We start from the raw sequence: 16068 nt of genomic DNA, 5'->3' as shown, positions 1-16068 counted from the left end.
TTTTCTGTGTTTTTAGCTTTGCCAGAAAATACTCGTAGGAGAATAGGATGTAGTGACTGCTAATATGTAAGCTTCTGGGTTTTTTTCTTTCCATCCTATCCTATATGAAGGTACTTGGCCGTGATACAAAGGTCATGTTTGGTGTTGCGTTTTGTTAACTCACTCAACAAATACCTCTGTTTACTGTTTGGTGTATTTATCGTGTGATATAAAAATCATAATCTAAAGTTACGGTCTTCAAGAATATTCTGACCGTAAAGCTTTCCCTCAGTGGTGCTCAGATACTGTTTCAAGGTGCTTTTGCCAGAGAGTGCTTTGATCCCGATTGTTGCTGAGTTTAGAGAAGCTAAAGTATTGTTCAAATAAAAAATGGTAATGTGATTTGTTTTGCCTAATTAAAACTTCTGTATATTTTTATGGATTAGAACTTCAGGGATATAAAGAAGTGGTAAACATTCCCATAGCCAAACCAGGTCGACGACTGTACAACATAAGAAACCTTCTTGTTGATCATTCAGACTCGATCATTGTACAGATAGATGCTACAGAAGGAAATAAGGTTATTACTCTGCGATCTCCTCTGCAGGTAAAAAAAGAAAAAAAAAAAAACCACCACAAAAAAACACAAAAACCCCAAACAAAAACCCCCAACACACCAAAAGCCTGAAAGCAGTACTCTTCTCTGAGTGAGTTTGCTTCTCTTCCTTAATGCATTTTTTTCAGACTATAATTTTCCAAAAAGTTACTTAAAGGCAAGTAATTAAGTATTTTATTCTGTTACATGAATTTATATCTGTATTCTGTATGTGGGTGTCTTCCTGATAAATGAAAAATTTGGTTCTTACTTTTAACTTTTGGCTTTCTGTATCCTTGACGTTGATGTTGGAATATGTACTTTTTATGTGACTTGTGATTTTAAGCATGTTTTTCAGTTCATGGAACTTAAAAGTAGCATAATGTTCTCAAATGCTTGCATATTGTTTTCCTTGATGATTGTATTTCTTGTTAAGACACATAGAATTCTGTTTTCCAGAGGAGTTTAATTAAATCTACTAATGTTGTTTTTCCTTGTTGCTATTTGTGCTTTCTTTTAGAAATTTGTACCATAGAAATGTAATGAAAATTATGTATTTTGATCCTAGATCAAGAACCATTTCTCAATCCCATTTATAATCTATAAACTGGATAGAGACTCCAAGTCGCTGGAGCCAGTTGGCATATCCAAGCCAGAAGAGGAATTTCATGTTCCTTTACATTCATACAGGTACACTTTTTCTGTTCTGTAGGGCTAATCTTTGTGAGGCTGATGCACAAATACAACATTAGCGTGGAAGCTTAAATTTGTACTTGGAACTTTTTCTGACTGGGATAAATAATCAAAATGCTAAATAACCAAAATGCTACCTTAGCTAGGTAATTAGTGTGCTGCAAAAGCCCTTCACAATATAGCAATTACTTTAAAACAGGTGAAGTCAGCCATCAGTGGAAAGCTATTGTGTACCATTACCTGTCATCTTCCCATAGGTGTCACCTATATGTTCGACCAACAGGAATGTTGGAGGGTCAGTTTAAAGAGTCCACAACTTATATAGCCTGGAGGGAAGAGCTACATAGGAGCAATGAAGTGAAGTGCTTGTTACAGTGCCCAGCCATCGAGACAAATTTCTTGCCTCTGATAATCAGCTCAACAGCCATACCTGATGAACTAAATTTTATTTCATCTTATGGAGAGGAATGGGATCCTGCCTACATTATCCACCTTTACCCTACACTGACTGTGAGGAATCTTCTACCATACTCCTTGAGATATTTGCTTGAGGTAAGTTATTTTATGGTTTTATTTGTAAATCCTTTACTTGATTTTAATTAAGACTATATTTAGTTAGAAGTGAAGGCGAATGTAGTGTGGATGATAGTGACTGTTGGTTTTTGTATTTTCTATTGTAAATGAGTGAGTCAGCTGGTGGATTGATTCTGGGAGTTTTGGGGATTAATTGCTTTTCATTTGGGTATACCTTGCCAGTTCTGCCTTTCTCCTTAAATATGAATCCTGTACTGGATTGGTCTTTCTCTTTTACATTCTTCTCAGATCCTGTTTCTCTTTTGCAAGATCTCTTTTTTTTTTTCACAGGGAGAGGTGTAAGAAAAAGCATCTGACATTTCTGGAACTTCTCTGCTATGTAGAAAACACAACTCCTCTCCATTCTGACACTGATTCTTTGCTGAGGGCTACTGTGAGGTCTCCCTTGCTCAAATTGGGAGATTTCTTAGCGGGGTGCTATGCAGACTTCTTTCAGTATTTGCAATATCTAATATTTCTTCATGAAAGCTGTGACTGATTCTAGGAAATAGAAAAGGTGTGAAGATTTAGAACTATCATCCTAGTTTGTTCTGTTTTGTCCTACTTGCATAACTGGTTGTGGCATTCATTTAGATGTTTCTTTTGCTTCTGTCCAACATCCTAATGGCACTATTTCTAGTTTTCCATACCTTCAATGTACTTCAAGTACTGAAGTCACAGAAGTACTTCAAGAACAGAGTCACCAAACATAGAACAGAGTGCCGTTGCCTTGATTGAGGAGCTGGAAACTAGTAGTTCAAATAGATTGCTGAAGTCACTGTACGTGTAGATAGGTGTGTGTTTATTGTCATCCCATCCCTCGACTAATCAAGCCTGGCCACTGTTCAACACAGTAAAAATTAGGAAAGCTGTTGTGGGCTGCTACTGCCTGAGGAAAGCTGTGTTACCAAATGGTATGGATGGCATAACTGCCTGTTTTCTGCTGTGTTTAATGTGTTCTTTAATGTGTAAAGTCTTCACCGTACATCTGCAGCACAGTCCAATTCAGTGTTGCACTCAGTATTTTAAGTATATGAGTAAGAACTCATTGCCAAAATCTATCGGAAATCATGGAGTAGTGAGGGAGGGAGAGAACAGAGAAAGGGGATACATTTGAACTTCCTGAAATCCAGAATTAAGCAGTCTTTACTGTCCTGCAAGAAAAGTGCAACTGATCTCAAATTATTCATATGATCAGGCTCAAATGAAAGTGATTGGAGACTGTGACATGTGCTACTGAGATACCTGAAACGTGTATCCTGCAGAAGAAGAATAAAATGCTGGTTTTTGAATACCTAAATTTAACATATAAAAAACTTAATTTGCCCCTTTTTAATTTCGCTACAGGGAACAGCAGAAGCCCGTGAATTAACGGAAGGGAGTGCTGCAGATGTTTTTCATTCAAGAATCAATGGAGAAATAATGGAGCTTGTGTTGATAAAATATCAAGGCAAAGACTGGAATGGGCATCTCAAAATTTGTAATGGGATGCCTGAATTTTTTTCTGTGTGTTTCACATCCCATTCTGCGACAGTGATGACAGTGGATATTTATGTACATGCTAGGCGAATTGGAAGCCGTGTGATCTTGTCTGTGTTCAGTCCTTATTGGATAATCAACAAGACTTCCCGTATTCTCCAGTATCGAGCTGAAGACACTCATGTGAAGCATCCAGCAGACTACAGAGATATTGTTTTGTTCTCTTTTAAAAAGAAAAATATTTTTAGTAAAAATATGGTATGCTTATTTTAGGTGGTTGTAGTGGTAGTGTTCTAAAATCCTGCTTGGGGGGGGAAGCACGCATGCGCACACACCAAATTTTTTTTTTTTTTTTTCAGTATTTAAAAATATAGTGTTTAATTTGGCTGCTGCTTTCTTCTTGTAAATTATACTTTTTGGACTAAGTAGAAGGGAAGGCAGGTAGACAAAGTGTCTAGTGCAACTTTTTCCAGGTCTTGTACTGCATGCATGCCATTTGCTAACTTTCATCCTGGCCAGAAGCCAGGATAGAGTGGTTACATCTTGAAAATCCAATGAGTACCCTACCAGAAAAATGTGTCACTGGGGAGAGGAATTTAATGTAGGTATGTAAATTAAGAGTGTGGATTCCCTTTATAGTCAAGAGGAAGACTTCTCCAAATCTTCCTGCAGAGGGATTTTCCACTCAATAAAGAGGAATCACAGGCTTGTGTTTTACTGAACTAGGTACTTTGACATTTAAAATGCACAGTGTAAATATTCTGTCCTATGTTAAACTTACCTCTTTTGGTTTGATTTTTTTATTGTGATATTTGCATGGTCAAATGAAGAGTACTATAGTAGAGGAGTTTTTCTGAAGTTGCCCCTCTTTCTTTTTAAATGTCTTTTTTCACCCAACAATACTTTAAGAAATGTTTGAAGAAACAGTTTTGACAAGGTGTGCTTTTGATTATTTCCTCCCCCTCTTCAGGTTTTGTGAAGCACCACAAAACTGTAGCTGGTTTTTTTTCCCCTATCTATGTGCATGCTGTCATGAACATAAGAGTCAATGAGGGCTCCTCTATTTTGCTACCTTTTACTGTAACATTTTCCCAGAACTCAGGCACAGACCAATGAATCAGAATATGAATAGTGATACTACATGCTTAAGCTTATCTTAACTTACAGAAGGCTTGAAAAGCATTTAAGTATTGTCTGTATACTGCTACATGTGCTATAATTGCATTCCATAATACATGAACTATAAAATCAAAATTTATTGAAGTACTTTTCATGTTGTTGTTTTCTGTGTGTAGATCCAGTTATGTATTTCAACTAGCACTTGGTCCAGTAGCTTTTCCCTTGATACTGTAGGAAGCTATGGATGTGTCAGGTGTTCAGCTAATAACATGGACTATCTGGTAAGATAGATTTCTGTATTTTGTGGAGTTCTGGGGTTCTTTTAGCTTGACTTCTTTTTTTCCTTAAGGCCTTTGTTTCACTACTTACACTGCTTTTAGGTCATGGAAATATTTAACGTCTAGGGTAGTAATTTTTATGCCCCAACTATTCAGGTGTGCACCTGGTGATAAATAGTTTCACCAACAGAATTTTCAATGTAATTCATGAACACAGGGTTTATATAACAAATGTATAATACTAGGCTGTTTGAAAATACAATGATGAACTCATGTAGTAGAGATAAGTGTTCACATTCAAAATTCATAATTGTTTGCTAGTGTTTAGATCTTCACTTGGCAGCCTTGTTTAAGACTACATTTCCACAACTAAGCAGAATAAAGAATACACTTTATAAAAATATGCAGACATGTGGGGAATTGTTTCCATATACTCTTTAACTGATCTCTCTAAAGATGATTTTAGGTTGTCTTGACTTACTGTAGAGCGATTCCTGTTGGATTTTACACGGAAGTGCTACAGCTAAAACTTTCTTTACCATTGTGTTAGTTGTGTTGCATAGTTCACTGATTTTACTGCATGCCATTTGGTTCTTTTATTACAGGTGTTCAGAACAGGAATGTTGTGTGCTAGCCTTTGTAATTACAGTAATGTTGGCTTTTCTTTTTTCCAACCTGACTTTTCTCTTGAACTTGTTGTTGATTATTTGCTCAAATTGTCCTTGTTCAACAGGTTGGAGTTAGCATCAAAATGAGCAGTTTTAACCTTACCAGGATAGTTACCTTCACTCCATTCTACACAATAGCAAACAAATCTTCTCTGGAACTGGAAGTTGGAGAAATTGGTCCTAATGGTTCTTTTCCGACTAATAAATGGCATTATATCTCGACTTCAGAGGTAATGTTTCAGGTTATTTTCCTTTGGATGTTATTGTGGACAAATAACTGGTTTCTAGCTGTCACTTAAGGAAAAAGCAGTTCTCTTGTAGAACCTCTGTCACTTTTGATAGTATCATGTGGTTACTTCACAGCACAGGTTGCATATGTTCGTAAAGTAATCAAGTCCTTCAGTTTAGATAATTTACTAAATGTAGACGAGGTGTTCATCAGTAGATACTGGGGTGAGAGCTAAGGCATTTGAAATAGTTTGTCACACAAGACTCTTTTACTGCTGGCATTCAATATTGAGCATATATGAACTCTTAAACTCATGCATATGTCTTGTTTTACAGTGTCTTCCATTTTGGCCTGAAAACTCATCTGGTGAACTTTGTGTAAGAGTAGTTGGCTATGAAAGCTCATCCAAACCATTCCTGTTTAAAGCCCAGGATAATGGTACTCTGTTGAGGCTGAAAGAATTGGTGAGACTAGCTTTGTGTGGTCTGTTCCTATTACTCCATTTTAACCTTAGGAAAGCTTTCCTCTGCACGTTCATCAAGATTGAAACCTTGTGTCTTAAGGTGTTCGTGCACTGCACTTAGGTTCTTTTGCATAAAAAAGGTTGTGAACCAAGTTTGCAATGTTGTTAATATTTTCATAGCTGTGTGAAGTCAAATTGATTTAGTTTTGACAAGCTTATAGGAAGCTGAAGAGCTCTATTGCTGTTAAATTAAAAATGGTGTACTACACCTCTAACACCTCTTCTTTTACAGCAGGTGTATCTTAAGTGCCTTCAGTTTGTTTAAATAGTTATTCTTAAAGTAGAATGTATTTTTTGTTTTGATAAGCTAATACATGTTGGAGACACATAGTTCATGGCTAAAATAGTTTATGATTTCAATTAGTAGAATCTTCGTTCAGAACTCACCCTAGCCTAGCATTAGGGAATGTGTATATAAATGTAGGATGTTCAGACAAGTCTTTGGAGATAATACTTATGATAATTAGCTGAAACACAAGTGACTGTGAGGATAATTTAACTCTCCAAGTGTTGTGGTTCAGCCCCAGTCAGCAACTAAACACCACAGAGCCGCTCATTTCACTCCCCCACCCCTGTGGGATGGGGGAGAGAATCGGAAGAGGAGAAACAAAAAAAGAAAACTTGTGGGTTGACATAATAACGTTTAATAATTAGAATAAAATAATAGTTATAATAATATTATGAATAGGAAAAGGGAAAAAGGGAAAAAGCCAGAAACACAAACAATACAACTGCTCACCACCCACCAAACAATGTTGCCCACCCCTAAGCCATGATTGCTGCCTCCCTGCCCCGGCCAGCTCCTCCCAGTTAACATGCTGGGCATGACGTTACATGACACGGAATATCCCTTTGGTCAGTTTGAATCTGCTCTCTTAGCTGTGCCCCCTCTCCTCCCGGCTTCGTGTGCACCCGGCAGAGCATGGGAAGCTAGAAGAGTCCTTGACTAGTATAAGCATTACCTAGCAACAAGTAAAACATCTGTGTGTTGTCAACGTTGTTTTCATACTAAGTTCAAAGCATAGCACTGTGCCAGCTGCAGTGAAGAAAACTAACTCTATCCCATCTAAAACCATGACACCAAGTTTGCTGAAGCAGTTTGAATAAATTGTTTTTGGAAGAAGATGTCTTCAGTGATCTGCTGTTCTGTCGGTGCACTTTATTAGACTAGTGGGGTTTTTTTCTTCACTGTTTTAAGATAGTAGATGGTGCAGCTTTGCAAGAGAATCCTTTCTAGTCCTGTATGTAGTGAGGTTTTACTACTGCTGTGTGAAGTGCTAAACATAATTATCACATCCCTCTGACGTGAGCTGGAGAATCTGTAAGATCATCTTTTTCAAAGGTCGATGTGTCCCCTCCCACCTCAGCTCCAGACCGTGTAACATAGCAAAAATGTCAATTTATCTTGCTAGGCAAGCATTCGAGAAAGCTGTCTGAAGACACTGTCCAAAAGGGGAAGCATGAGGTACCTCCTTTGTGTAAGCAAATGAGAAAAATTGTGCTGTACATAGCTCAGAAATATCTTGCAAATATATTGGCTTTCAAGGTCCTGCTTTCAAGATCCATTAGAAGAAACACCTACAATGATTTGTGTAGAGGTTTAATCAACAGAACTTTTCTGCTCTTAACTGAAGTCTTTAAACTTTTATTAAACTTTTTTTAACTTCAAAAGTTCAAATATGAACTGCTTGTTAATACACTACTGCTATATTTGTCATACCTTTAAAATGTTTAGTACATTTGTCTAGAGTAGCCTTTCAGATTTTTAAGGAGTATGCAGAAAATTGCAGTTTTTAAGTAAAACTCTAAGTTTTGTAACAGAAAGTCAAGGGAATCCTTGCCTGTAGTTTTTACTGAACTTAGCCAAATAAAGTAGTTCTTAAAAATGATATAGTTTGAATATAATTTTTCAATTAAGTTAAAACAACAAATAGTTTGTGGATGCTACTGATGTCTGTCTTCTGCCAGTGACCAATGCGTTTGAACTTACTACTACTAGATAATGTAGAGTACATTTCCTCTTTTAATTTGTAAGAGCCTGGTGAAAGACCGATCTAAAAGTAACATTTTAGTGTGTTCTAACTTGAATTTTTATATAGAACAAATACTGAACTTTCTTTCTAACTTCTTCTCCAGAACGGGGGCATACTGGTAGATGTGAATATTTCTGAGCACTCTACTCTCATAAGCTTCTCAGATTACCATGAGGGAGCTGCTCCAGCTCTTATTGTTAACCATACTTCATGGGACTCTCTCAGATATAAACAGAGGTATGCAAAAGAAACAATTCACCATTGGTTGTTTATCCAGTGGGTATCCTTTGTGAAGAAAGTAGTTCTCTTACCATTGTGATACCTTGAAAAATAGAGAAAACCCTTCTCTTTATATTCTTTAATGAAGTATTTTCTCTACTTTTAAACAATCTTCATAGTTTGAGAAAGTGAAGAGAATAAAGTGGGATTATAGATCTTAGTTCACCAAGAGCCTAGCTACAGCTGGACTTGTTTGGAGTAGAAAGCCTAGGCCCTTCATGCCTCTCCCCAGGAGGCTGGAGGGCTAGAATATATCCCACTGTGGTCTGCTTGCGCCACTTCAGTCAGTGTTCTTAACCAGTGAATGCTGTCATTTTACCCCTTTTCTTTTAACCTGCAGTGGATTACAAGAGGAAATGGAGTTGAAACCAAAGGAAGTATGCCTATTTGCATGGACAGATCCAACTAAAACGAGAAAATTGACTTGGGGCTACTCCCAAAATTTGGGTGAACTTGACCTACTTAAGGTAAATTTCAGAAAGGGAGAAGTAAATATAAACCAATCTAAGACTATAACAAGATTAAAATTATCTGGGAGGAAGGTTCCTCAGTAACTTTGCAGCTGTCTTGTCCTGTAACAGGCTTTTGAGCCTACTCTCAAGGAGCAAGATTTTAGATGTTTAGATTAATATGATTAGATGATTGGACATAAGCTCCAACCTACATTTTGTTCAAGGTTTTCTTGGATATGAAAGAAGAAAGATAAAGTGTATGAGCTGTGGACATATTTAAATAGTACAGAAGGTGCTGCATTTACTTAAGTATCTCCCTAAAGATGGAGAAAAGCCCTGACTGTTGTGACTCTCACTTCCTATGGGAAATTCTTGCATGGAGCAAAAAATTCTGAATTGCTCACTAACATCTATTTTGGTGTTTGTAACTCATGCAATGACAACATAGGAAAATGTGTGAAGTGGGGGCAAAAGAAAAATTATCAATATGGAAAATGAGTGGAGGGAAGAGGGAAACTATAACTAGGGGAAGAGGTAAAGCTATGATAAGACTGGGCAAGTATTTTGTTAAAAAATGGTGAAGCAAGCACTAATGGAGGAAGTTTTTTTCTCACTTAATTGGAATGTAGGCTAAATGAAGTCCTGTGTGTCTCTTGCATCTTTTACTAAACTCTGAATTCTTTAGAGGTGGCTTGGTTTTTCTGTTGACTAGGCACAGAGTTAAGGTAAAACTGAAAATATTAGTAGGTAGAAGTAGGGACAGGAAAGCAAGTTTGTGTTTCAGTTATACTGGGAATGGATTTAGTTTCTCACAGCTGAACTCTGACAGAGTAACCAATCACAATGTGGTTTAGTGTATAAGCATTTTCTTGGGTCAAATTTTTTACATCTAAAAACATTTTTAGTTCAAAACTGATTTCGTTAGTATATAATTATGGTTACATTTGTGATCGCTTTGGGCTTTTGAGAAAAGGGCTTTAACTATCTCAGATTTGCCTCACAAATTAACAATAAGGAGTATCTGCATTTGAAGAGCAGAGGTCTTAACCATTGTCTGGTTTTACTCCTTTTGTGGTATGTGATTTAGTGCCTTCTTCCCCCATCACCTACAATTCTAAGTTTTTTTTCTTTTGCTGTGAAGGCCTTTCTTTCCTAATAATTTCCAATATTTTTCTCAACCACAAATAGTGCTGGACTGCCTACTTTTCAAAAGGAAAAAAAAAAATCCCAGCCTCTAACTTATACAAGGTGCCACCAAATCAGTATGGTGCAGTAAAAAGATCAACCAAGAAAATTACCGAGTTCTGGTTTGTGTGTGTGACAGTAAACTTGCTTGCTTATAAACATACAGCAAGGTCATGGATTTACTCCTGTGATATACTTATCATATACTTCTCACTCTCTCCCCCCCCCCCCCCCCCCCCCCGCACAGGATGAATGTGGCCAATTCCCTTACAATGCAAATACTCAAATACACTGGGTGTCCTTCCTGGATGGACGTCAACGAGTGCTGCTTTTCACAGATGATGTTGCATTAGTTTCTAAAGCACGACAAGCAGAAGAACTGGAGCAACCTGATCAAGAAATAAACTTGTCAATCCATAGTCTTGGACTTTCTCTTGTTAACAACGAAAATAAAAAAGAAATCTCTTATATAGGAATTACTAGGTACTGCACACAGAAGCCTAAATATTCCTTTGAATAATGAAAATTTGACAGCCTCTTACAATTTTAGCAATACAGTTGAGTTGAAGGGGACATCTATCAAATGAAATTAAGTGAAACGTTTTTAAGTAAAAAGTTCTGCCGTTACTCCTATTGTGCCATTTGAAAAAAATAGGGTTTAACTGCCTCCTTTCCTAGCTTCTATTAAAAAGAATAGTGAACAATAGGGTTTTTTGACCCTGAAAAATTAGGATAATACCTTTTCACATGATTTGCATGCATAAGAAAGGTTTAAGTAGTTTTAAATTATTAAGCTTGTTTTATGTGTTGCAGTTCTGGTGTTGTTTGGGAAATGAAACCAAGGCAAAAGTGGAAACCATTTAATCAAAAGCAGATAAACCTGTTGGAACAAGCTTATCAAAAGTATCTTTGTAAGAGTGCTTTTCAAGCTCCAGGTTGGCATAAACTTGACACCAGTACTGAGGTAAGTTTTGAGGTTTCAGTGTTTAAATTATTTCAGGACATGTGCAACAGTTAAAACAGACTTCTGTTTTGCTAAGTAAGGATAGATGCTGTGTTAAGAGAAACAAACAAAAAGCAGGCCTTTTTTTTTTTTCTTAATAGTTTCACATTGTATACAGTAGAATATTTTTGTACTGAGGTAATACTGAGGTATTTTCCAGACTTGTATTGAGAAGTAGGAATCTCAAAGAATTTTGCCTTTGTGTGGTAGAAAAGATTTTGTGTTATCTGCTTGTTAGTTATGAACCTGTATTCTCATTGATCTGACTTAAATGCTCTGCAGAAGTCTTGATTTTAGCTTCTTACTAAGCTGTGGTTCCCATGACATGGTATGTTAAAGGAGTCTATAGCTTTCAAAGGCTCTTGAAATTAATTCACTTACTTGTGCATTTTCAGACATTAATTACACATACCTGTATCCCAGACATGAATTTAATGTGTTGAAATGGCTAAGTAAAATACAGGCATTTTATACTACCATAACCAGGCTTTTTTTTGTATACCATCCTTTCATTTGAGAAACATCTATACCCTCAGCTGTATGAATACTAATGTTTTGTACATAGCAGTAGTGTATTTAAAGTACGTGGTATCAAAAACTTGTATCTGTAAGTCATTCCATTTACCTCAGAATAAAGGAGAGCTTTCTCCTTTTGCTTCTCATAACATGTTTCAGAATTAGGGTAAGCATCAGTGTGAAAGTAGTCAGCTGCATGTAAATACCTTTATTATGGCAGTCAATATATAACTCATGAAGAAATAGTTGCAAAGATGATAGAGGTTCCCACTGGGGCAACTAAAGTTGCAGAGTAATGTGCTTGGCAGACTAACTTGTCGTTTTCATTACTTTCCATGCAGATAATTGGATTGAGTAATCCAGTAGCCATGTGATCATTGAATAAGGAAAAATGCATGTTTTATTTCCTCGTCTCTGTATTAGTAACACAAGATTTTGTTATTTCTGTAATTAAACTGAATGTTAGTTCTGCTTTCTTACACTTGCAGGTGAATTTTAGTAAGGTTCCAATGGAAATGCGTCTCCCAGTCAGATGCAGCATCCGACGCAACTTCCTGTCAGGAATTCAGGTTGAATTTAAACAGTCGCCTCACCAAAGAAGCTTACGTGCTCAGTTGTATTGGCTGCAGGTACCATCTTTCATCATGTTCTATAAACTAAATAGACACTTCAAGGCTTCTATTTTATTCATTTATACTGAAAAGTAACTCCAAATCTTAGATATGTGGTGCTCTGCCGACTGTGTCAGAGCAGCAGAAGTGCTGTGAATGCTTTACTGACAGAAAAGTACTGCAGAACTGCCATCCCAGGGTTTTGCAAGTAATATGTAAAAAAATCCCACAAAATTGTGGGTTGATGTAAAGCAGGGTGCTATGTTGGAAAGTTTATTTCTAGAGAGAGCTGTTTTGGTGTTTTAAAATTAAACAAACAAATCTCAAACTTTTTCAAAATGTATTTACCATAGTTTGTTTATAGTCATGTAACATTATTCTAGAGAGTGCGTCTAGAGGTTCAGAGATCTTTAGCACAAAAACTACCTGTCTAATGGAAAGTAGATAATAGATATTTAAATACTCAAAAATAGTGTGCAATAATATATCTGCATGTAAGCTTTACGGTCAATTAATGTGCAAACTTGCACCTGATTACTCCAGTCAGTACTAATCGTGTTGCTAAATTAACCAATAGAGCGCTTGAGCAGGTGCTAGTGAGGATTGTTTAATATGAGAGGAAAATAATGATAAGAAATCATCATCTTCACCTCCATTTGCTGCACTTCAGAGTCCCCCAGGGTAGGACACTCATTGAAGGACCCTGTTGATGCTTTTCCTGACCAGCTGGTGCAGAAGAGTTTCCTCTTTCCTTTCATCTTTCACATTTTGGTTTTTCTTTTTTTTTTTTTTTTGCCTGAAGTTAGTTTTCATTGCTACAGTCAATGTATGCCATCAGCTATAGACCCTCTAAATGAATCTTTGAGTGTGAACCTGTGTAAGCATCCCTTGTGCAACACTTCCAACCATCTGACTTTTTATAACTAAATAGGTAACATTCCAAAATAATGTCAGAGTAATCCTATTCCTCTTTTCTCCTTCCCTAAAATAAGAACAATGTTGTTCTTGAACACAATCTATGAAGAAGTTTCTCAAGCCTTCTAAAATGGAAATGGTCTTTGATTATCGTGTCATTAAAGTATTCCTGTAATTATGCAATAATTTTTTAGGTTGATAATCAATTACCGGGATCAATGTTTCCTGTTGTATTTCACCCTGTAGCCCCTCCCAAGTCAATTGCTTTGGATTCAGGTAAGAGAAAGCCTTTAGTAATATCATATTTATTCAACCTTGAAAGTAGTAACTTGGCAATTTATTTTTTCATGTATACTTAATTATTTTTTCTATTTAGAACCAAAACCCTTCATTGACGTCAGTGTCATCACTAGATTCAATGAATACAGCAAAGTACTGCAATTCAAGTGAGTTTAACAGTGTGCTGTAATACAATTTTAGAGATTTAACACATTTTAGAAGTTAACTTTGTTTTAAAGGTCTCGTTCTCCTACCCAAATAACTCTTGACTTTGGATTGAGTTTTTAAATGTCTCCAGTGAAACCACATCATTCTAAAAGAAACTTAATTTTAGCAAGTAAGGACTGACCACGTGAAGGGACTGTTATGCAAGTTCTTTAGTAATCAGAATTATTTCCCTCTTATATTACAATAACAGAGTTGAATGTCTGCCTGTTTGCTGTACAGTGCTGGGTTTATTTGGTGCTCTAACCACAGACAACTCAGTCTCTAATGTAGCCCAGTAGAGTGTGTTCTATTGTGAAACATATGTTCGTTAGTTAATATGTCTGTGTCTTGAGTTTTTGTAGTAGAAGTAAGACAAAAACGTTATACCGATGATTTCTAATGGAGGTATCCATTATCCAACTAGTGTGGATACAATATTTGAGGATGGGGTATTGTAATAAAATAAATATTCAGTGATAAGACTTTTGGAAGGAGGCAGTTGGATAAGAGGAAAAAATGTGTTGTTCAGGTGATTGTTATCCATAGAGCACATGAAATCATAATGTATGAGTGTAAGAAGTATTTGGTGATGGCTAATAATTTAGGTAAACTTTGAAAGTATTAAGATTTGAATAACAAAGTACTGTGTAGCTTTGAGGCTCATAAGCCCTTCTAACTATAAATAGTTGATATTGTAGATTGTAAGTCGTAATATGCAACATTGCATAACAAAACTTCAATTATGTAGGGTAAGCATGTGATATTTAAGTTAAACTTCTACAAGTATATACTGTTTGTTTTTTCCCATTTTAGATACTTCATGGTTCTTATCCAGGAAATGGCACTGAAAATTGATCAAGGATTTTTAGGAGCACTTAGTGACCTTTTCACTCCATCTACAGACCCAGCAGCTGAAAGACAAAGGGTAACGTATGAGAGAAACTGATTTTTGCCAGAACTGGGCCTTCATGGTAACAGTGTTGTGATTTCCTGAATATTTCAATTTGAATGAGTCAACATTGCATTTGACAACAGGGAATAAAGGGACATGGTAAGATAACTTTCAGTGAAGTTTTGGGATTTCTGGTAAACATTGGCTGTGAGCATTAATAATTGACAAGTCTGAGTACTGAGAACTGATACTTTTGTATGTGTAATGGTTTTCTGCTCCTTCAATGTTTCATTAATTGATGACACAGTTGTTTCAACTGTAGCTACAAATTAGTAAGGGTGGTAGATGAAATAGGTTAGGATTTATAAAGTGGGCTTCTAACTGTCAGTCTACAGTGTCTTTTGTCTTTAGAGAGCAGAAAGATTAGGATTTCATGGCTCTAAATTAAGTCTTATATAGGTGGACAGTATTTAGAAAGGTCACATTTTGTTCTAGTGTGCATAGGAGAGTCATTCTTGCAAGTTTCTTTTTTTTATACAGTAAATCTGAAGATACAATTTCTAAAAATTCTAATTTTGTGAGGAAATACAAAAAACCTCAGGCAGTTAGTTATTTTACTAATATTTCTATATTAATTGAGAAGTGATGCCTTAAGTGATTGGGGAATGTAAGGGAATATGAAGAGATATAGCATAAATTGGAAAAGTCACCCAGAAATTGTTGTGGGTTTGTTTTGGCGTTTTTTTTTTTCTTGTCTTGTTTCTTAACATGGACTAAAGAAAAGTATTAGTACAGTTATAATCTAGTGCACAAAAGTAATTAGTCTGTTTCCAGTCTTGGAGGTGTTGGCTGTTTAACTAGCTAGTTAACTGTTTTATTACATTTGGCTATGATTATTATTTTTGCTGTTTATGTATGTATATTTTTACATATATAGAGAGATCATATTATTATATTATATATATATAATAATGCTGCTTTATATGTTGATGACATAAACTTGTGTTCCATTTTTTCTATTAATAAAACCAGTCTAAATTAATTCAGCAAGATGTAGATGCACTTAACACTGAGCTAATGGAGTCTTCCCTAACAGACCTGTCAATGCTCAGCTTCTTTGAGCATTTCCATATTTCTCCAATTAAGGTATGTAATAGAGATACTTATGGTTAATGAAATACTTGATTTCAATGCTCTCTTGATCTCTTAATTATTTATAGTGAATACATCCTCAGACCAACTTTCTGGGCAATTGGGGCCTTCATGCAGTCTTCCTAACGGAGGGGTTTTTTATGTTCTGTATAACTTAATATTTTGCTGGAAAACTTTCTTAGTTGCCCATGAGTACAGACCCTTGACCATTGCTAAGTGGGAAGAGTCAATCAGTATAGTAATGAGGAAAGCTAGATAAAATGCTGGTCTGAAGGTATCCCAGTAATGCATGATAAGTTGTAATAAAATACACTTCCATGGGCTTGTCTTCCTGTCTCTCTTGAACTGGTTAGGTTTTTTGGAGCAAGGGAAGAAAGATCATCAGTAATTATACATTATTCTGCATCT

The 16068-nt window shown here is 36.1% G+C and overlaps 1 protein-coding gene across 2 annotated transcripts in view; it reads left to right on the top strand.

The window, feature by feature from the left end:
• Window positions 1-16068, top strand: part of VPS13C (vacuolar protein sorting 13 homolog C) — a 103334-nt gene that overhangs the window by 68841 nt on the left and 18425 nt on the right. For both annotated transcript variants that reach the window (XM_064456641.1, XM_064456642.1), the window contains exons 56-71: window positions 426-586; window positions 1143-1264; window positions 1525-1819; window positions 3188-3577; window positions 4615-4719; window positions 5450-5614; window positions 5949-6077; window positions 8273-8406; window positions 8789-8915; window positions 10333-10568; window positions 10899-11049; window positions 12093-12233; window positions 13325-13406; window positions 13507-13576; window positions 14430-14541; window positions 15541-15654. In XM_064456641.1, coding sequence (XP_064312711.1) covers window positions 426-586; window positions 1143-1264; window positions 1525-1819; window positions 3188-3577; window positions 4615-4719; window positions 5450-5614; window positions 5949-6077; window positions 8273-8406; window positions 8789-8915; window positions 10333-10568; window positions 10899-11049; window positions 12093-12233; window positions 13325-13406; window positions 13507-13576; window positions 14430-14541; window positions 15541-15654 — 2534 coding nt within the window. The remainder of the gene's footprint in view (window positions 1-425; window positions 587-1142; window positions 1265-1524; window positions 1820-3187; window positions 3578-4614; window positions 4720-5449; window positions 5615-5948; window positions 6078-8272; window positions 8407-8788; window positions 8916-10332; window positions 10569-10898; window positions 11050-12092; window positions 12234-13324; window positions 13407-13506; window positions 13577-14429; window positions 14542-15540; window positions 15655-16068) is intronic.

Source organism: Phalacrocorax carbo, chromosome 7 (genome assembly GCF_963921805.1).
Source record: "Phalacrocorax carbo chromosome 7, bPhaCar2.1, whole genome shotgun sequence".
In the NCBI taxonomy this organism is placed as follows: domain Eukaryota; kingdom Metazoa; phylum Chordata; class Aves; order Suliformes; family Phalacrocoracidae; genus Phalacrocorax; species Phalacrocorax carbo.
The sequence above is the reverse complement of the archived record's forward strand: the minus strand, read 5'-3'. Positions and strand labels throughout refer to the sequence as shown.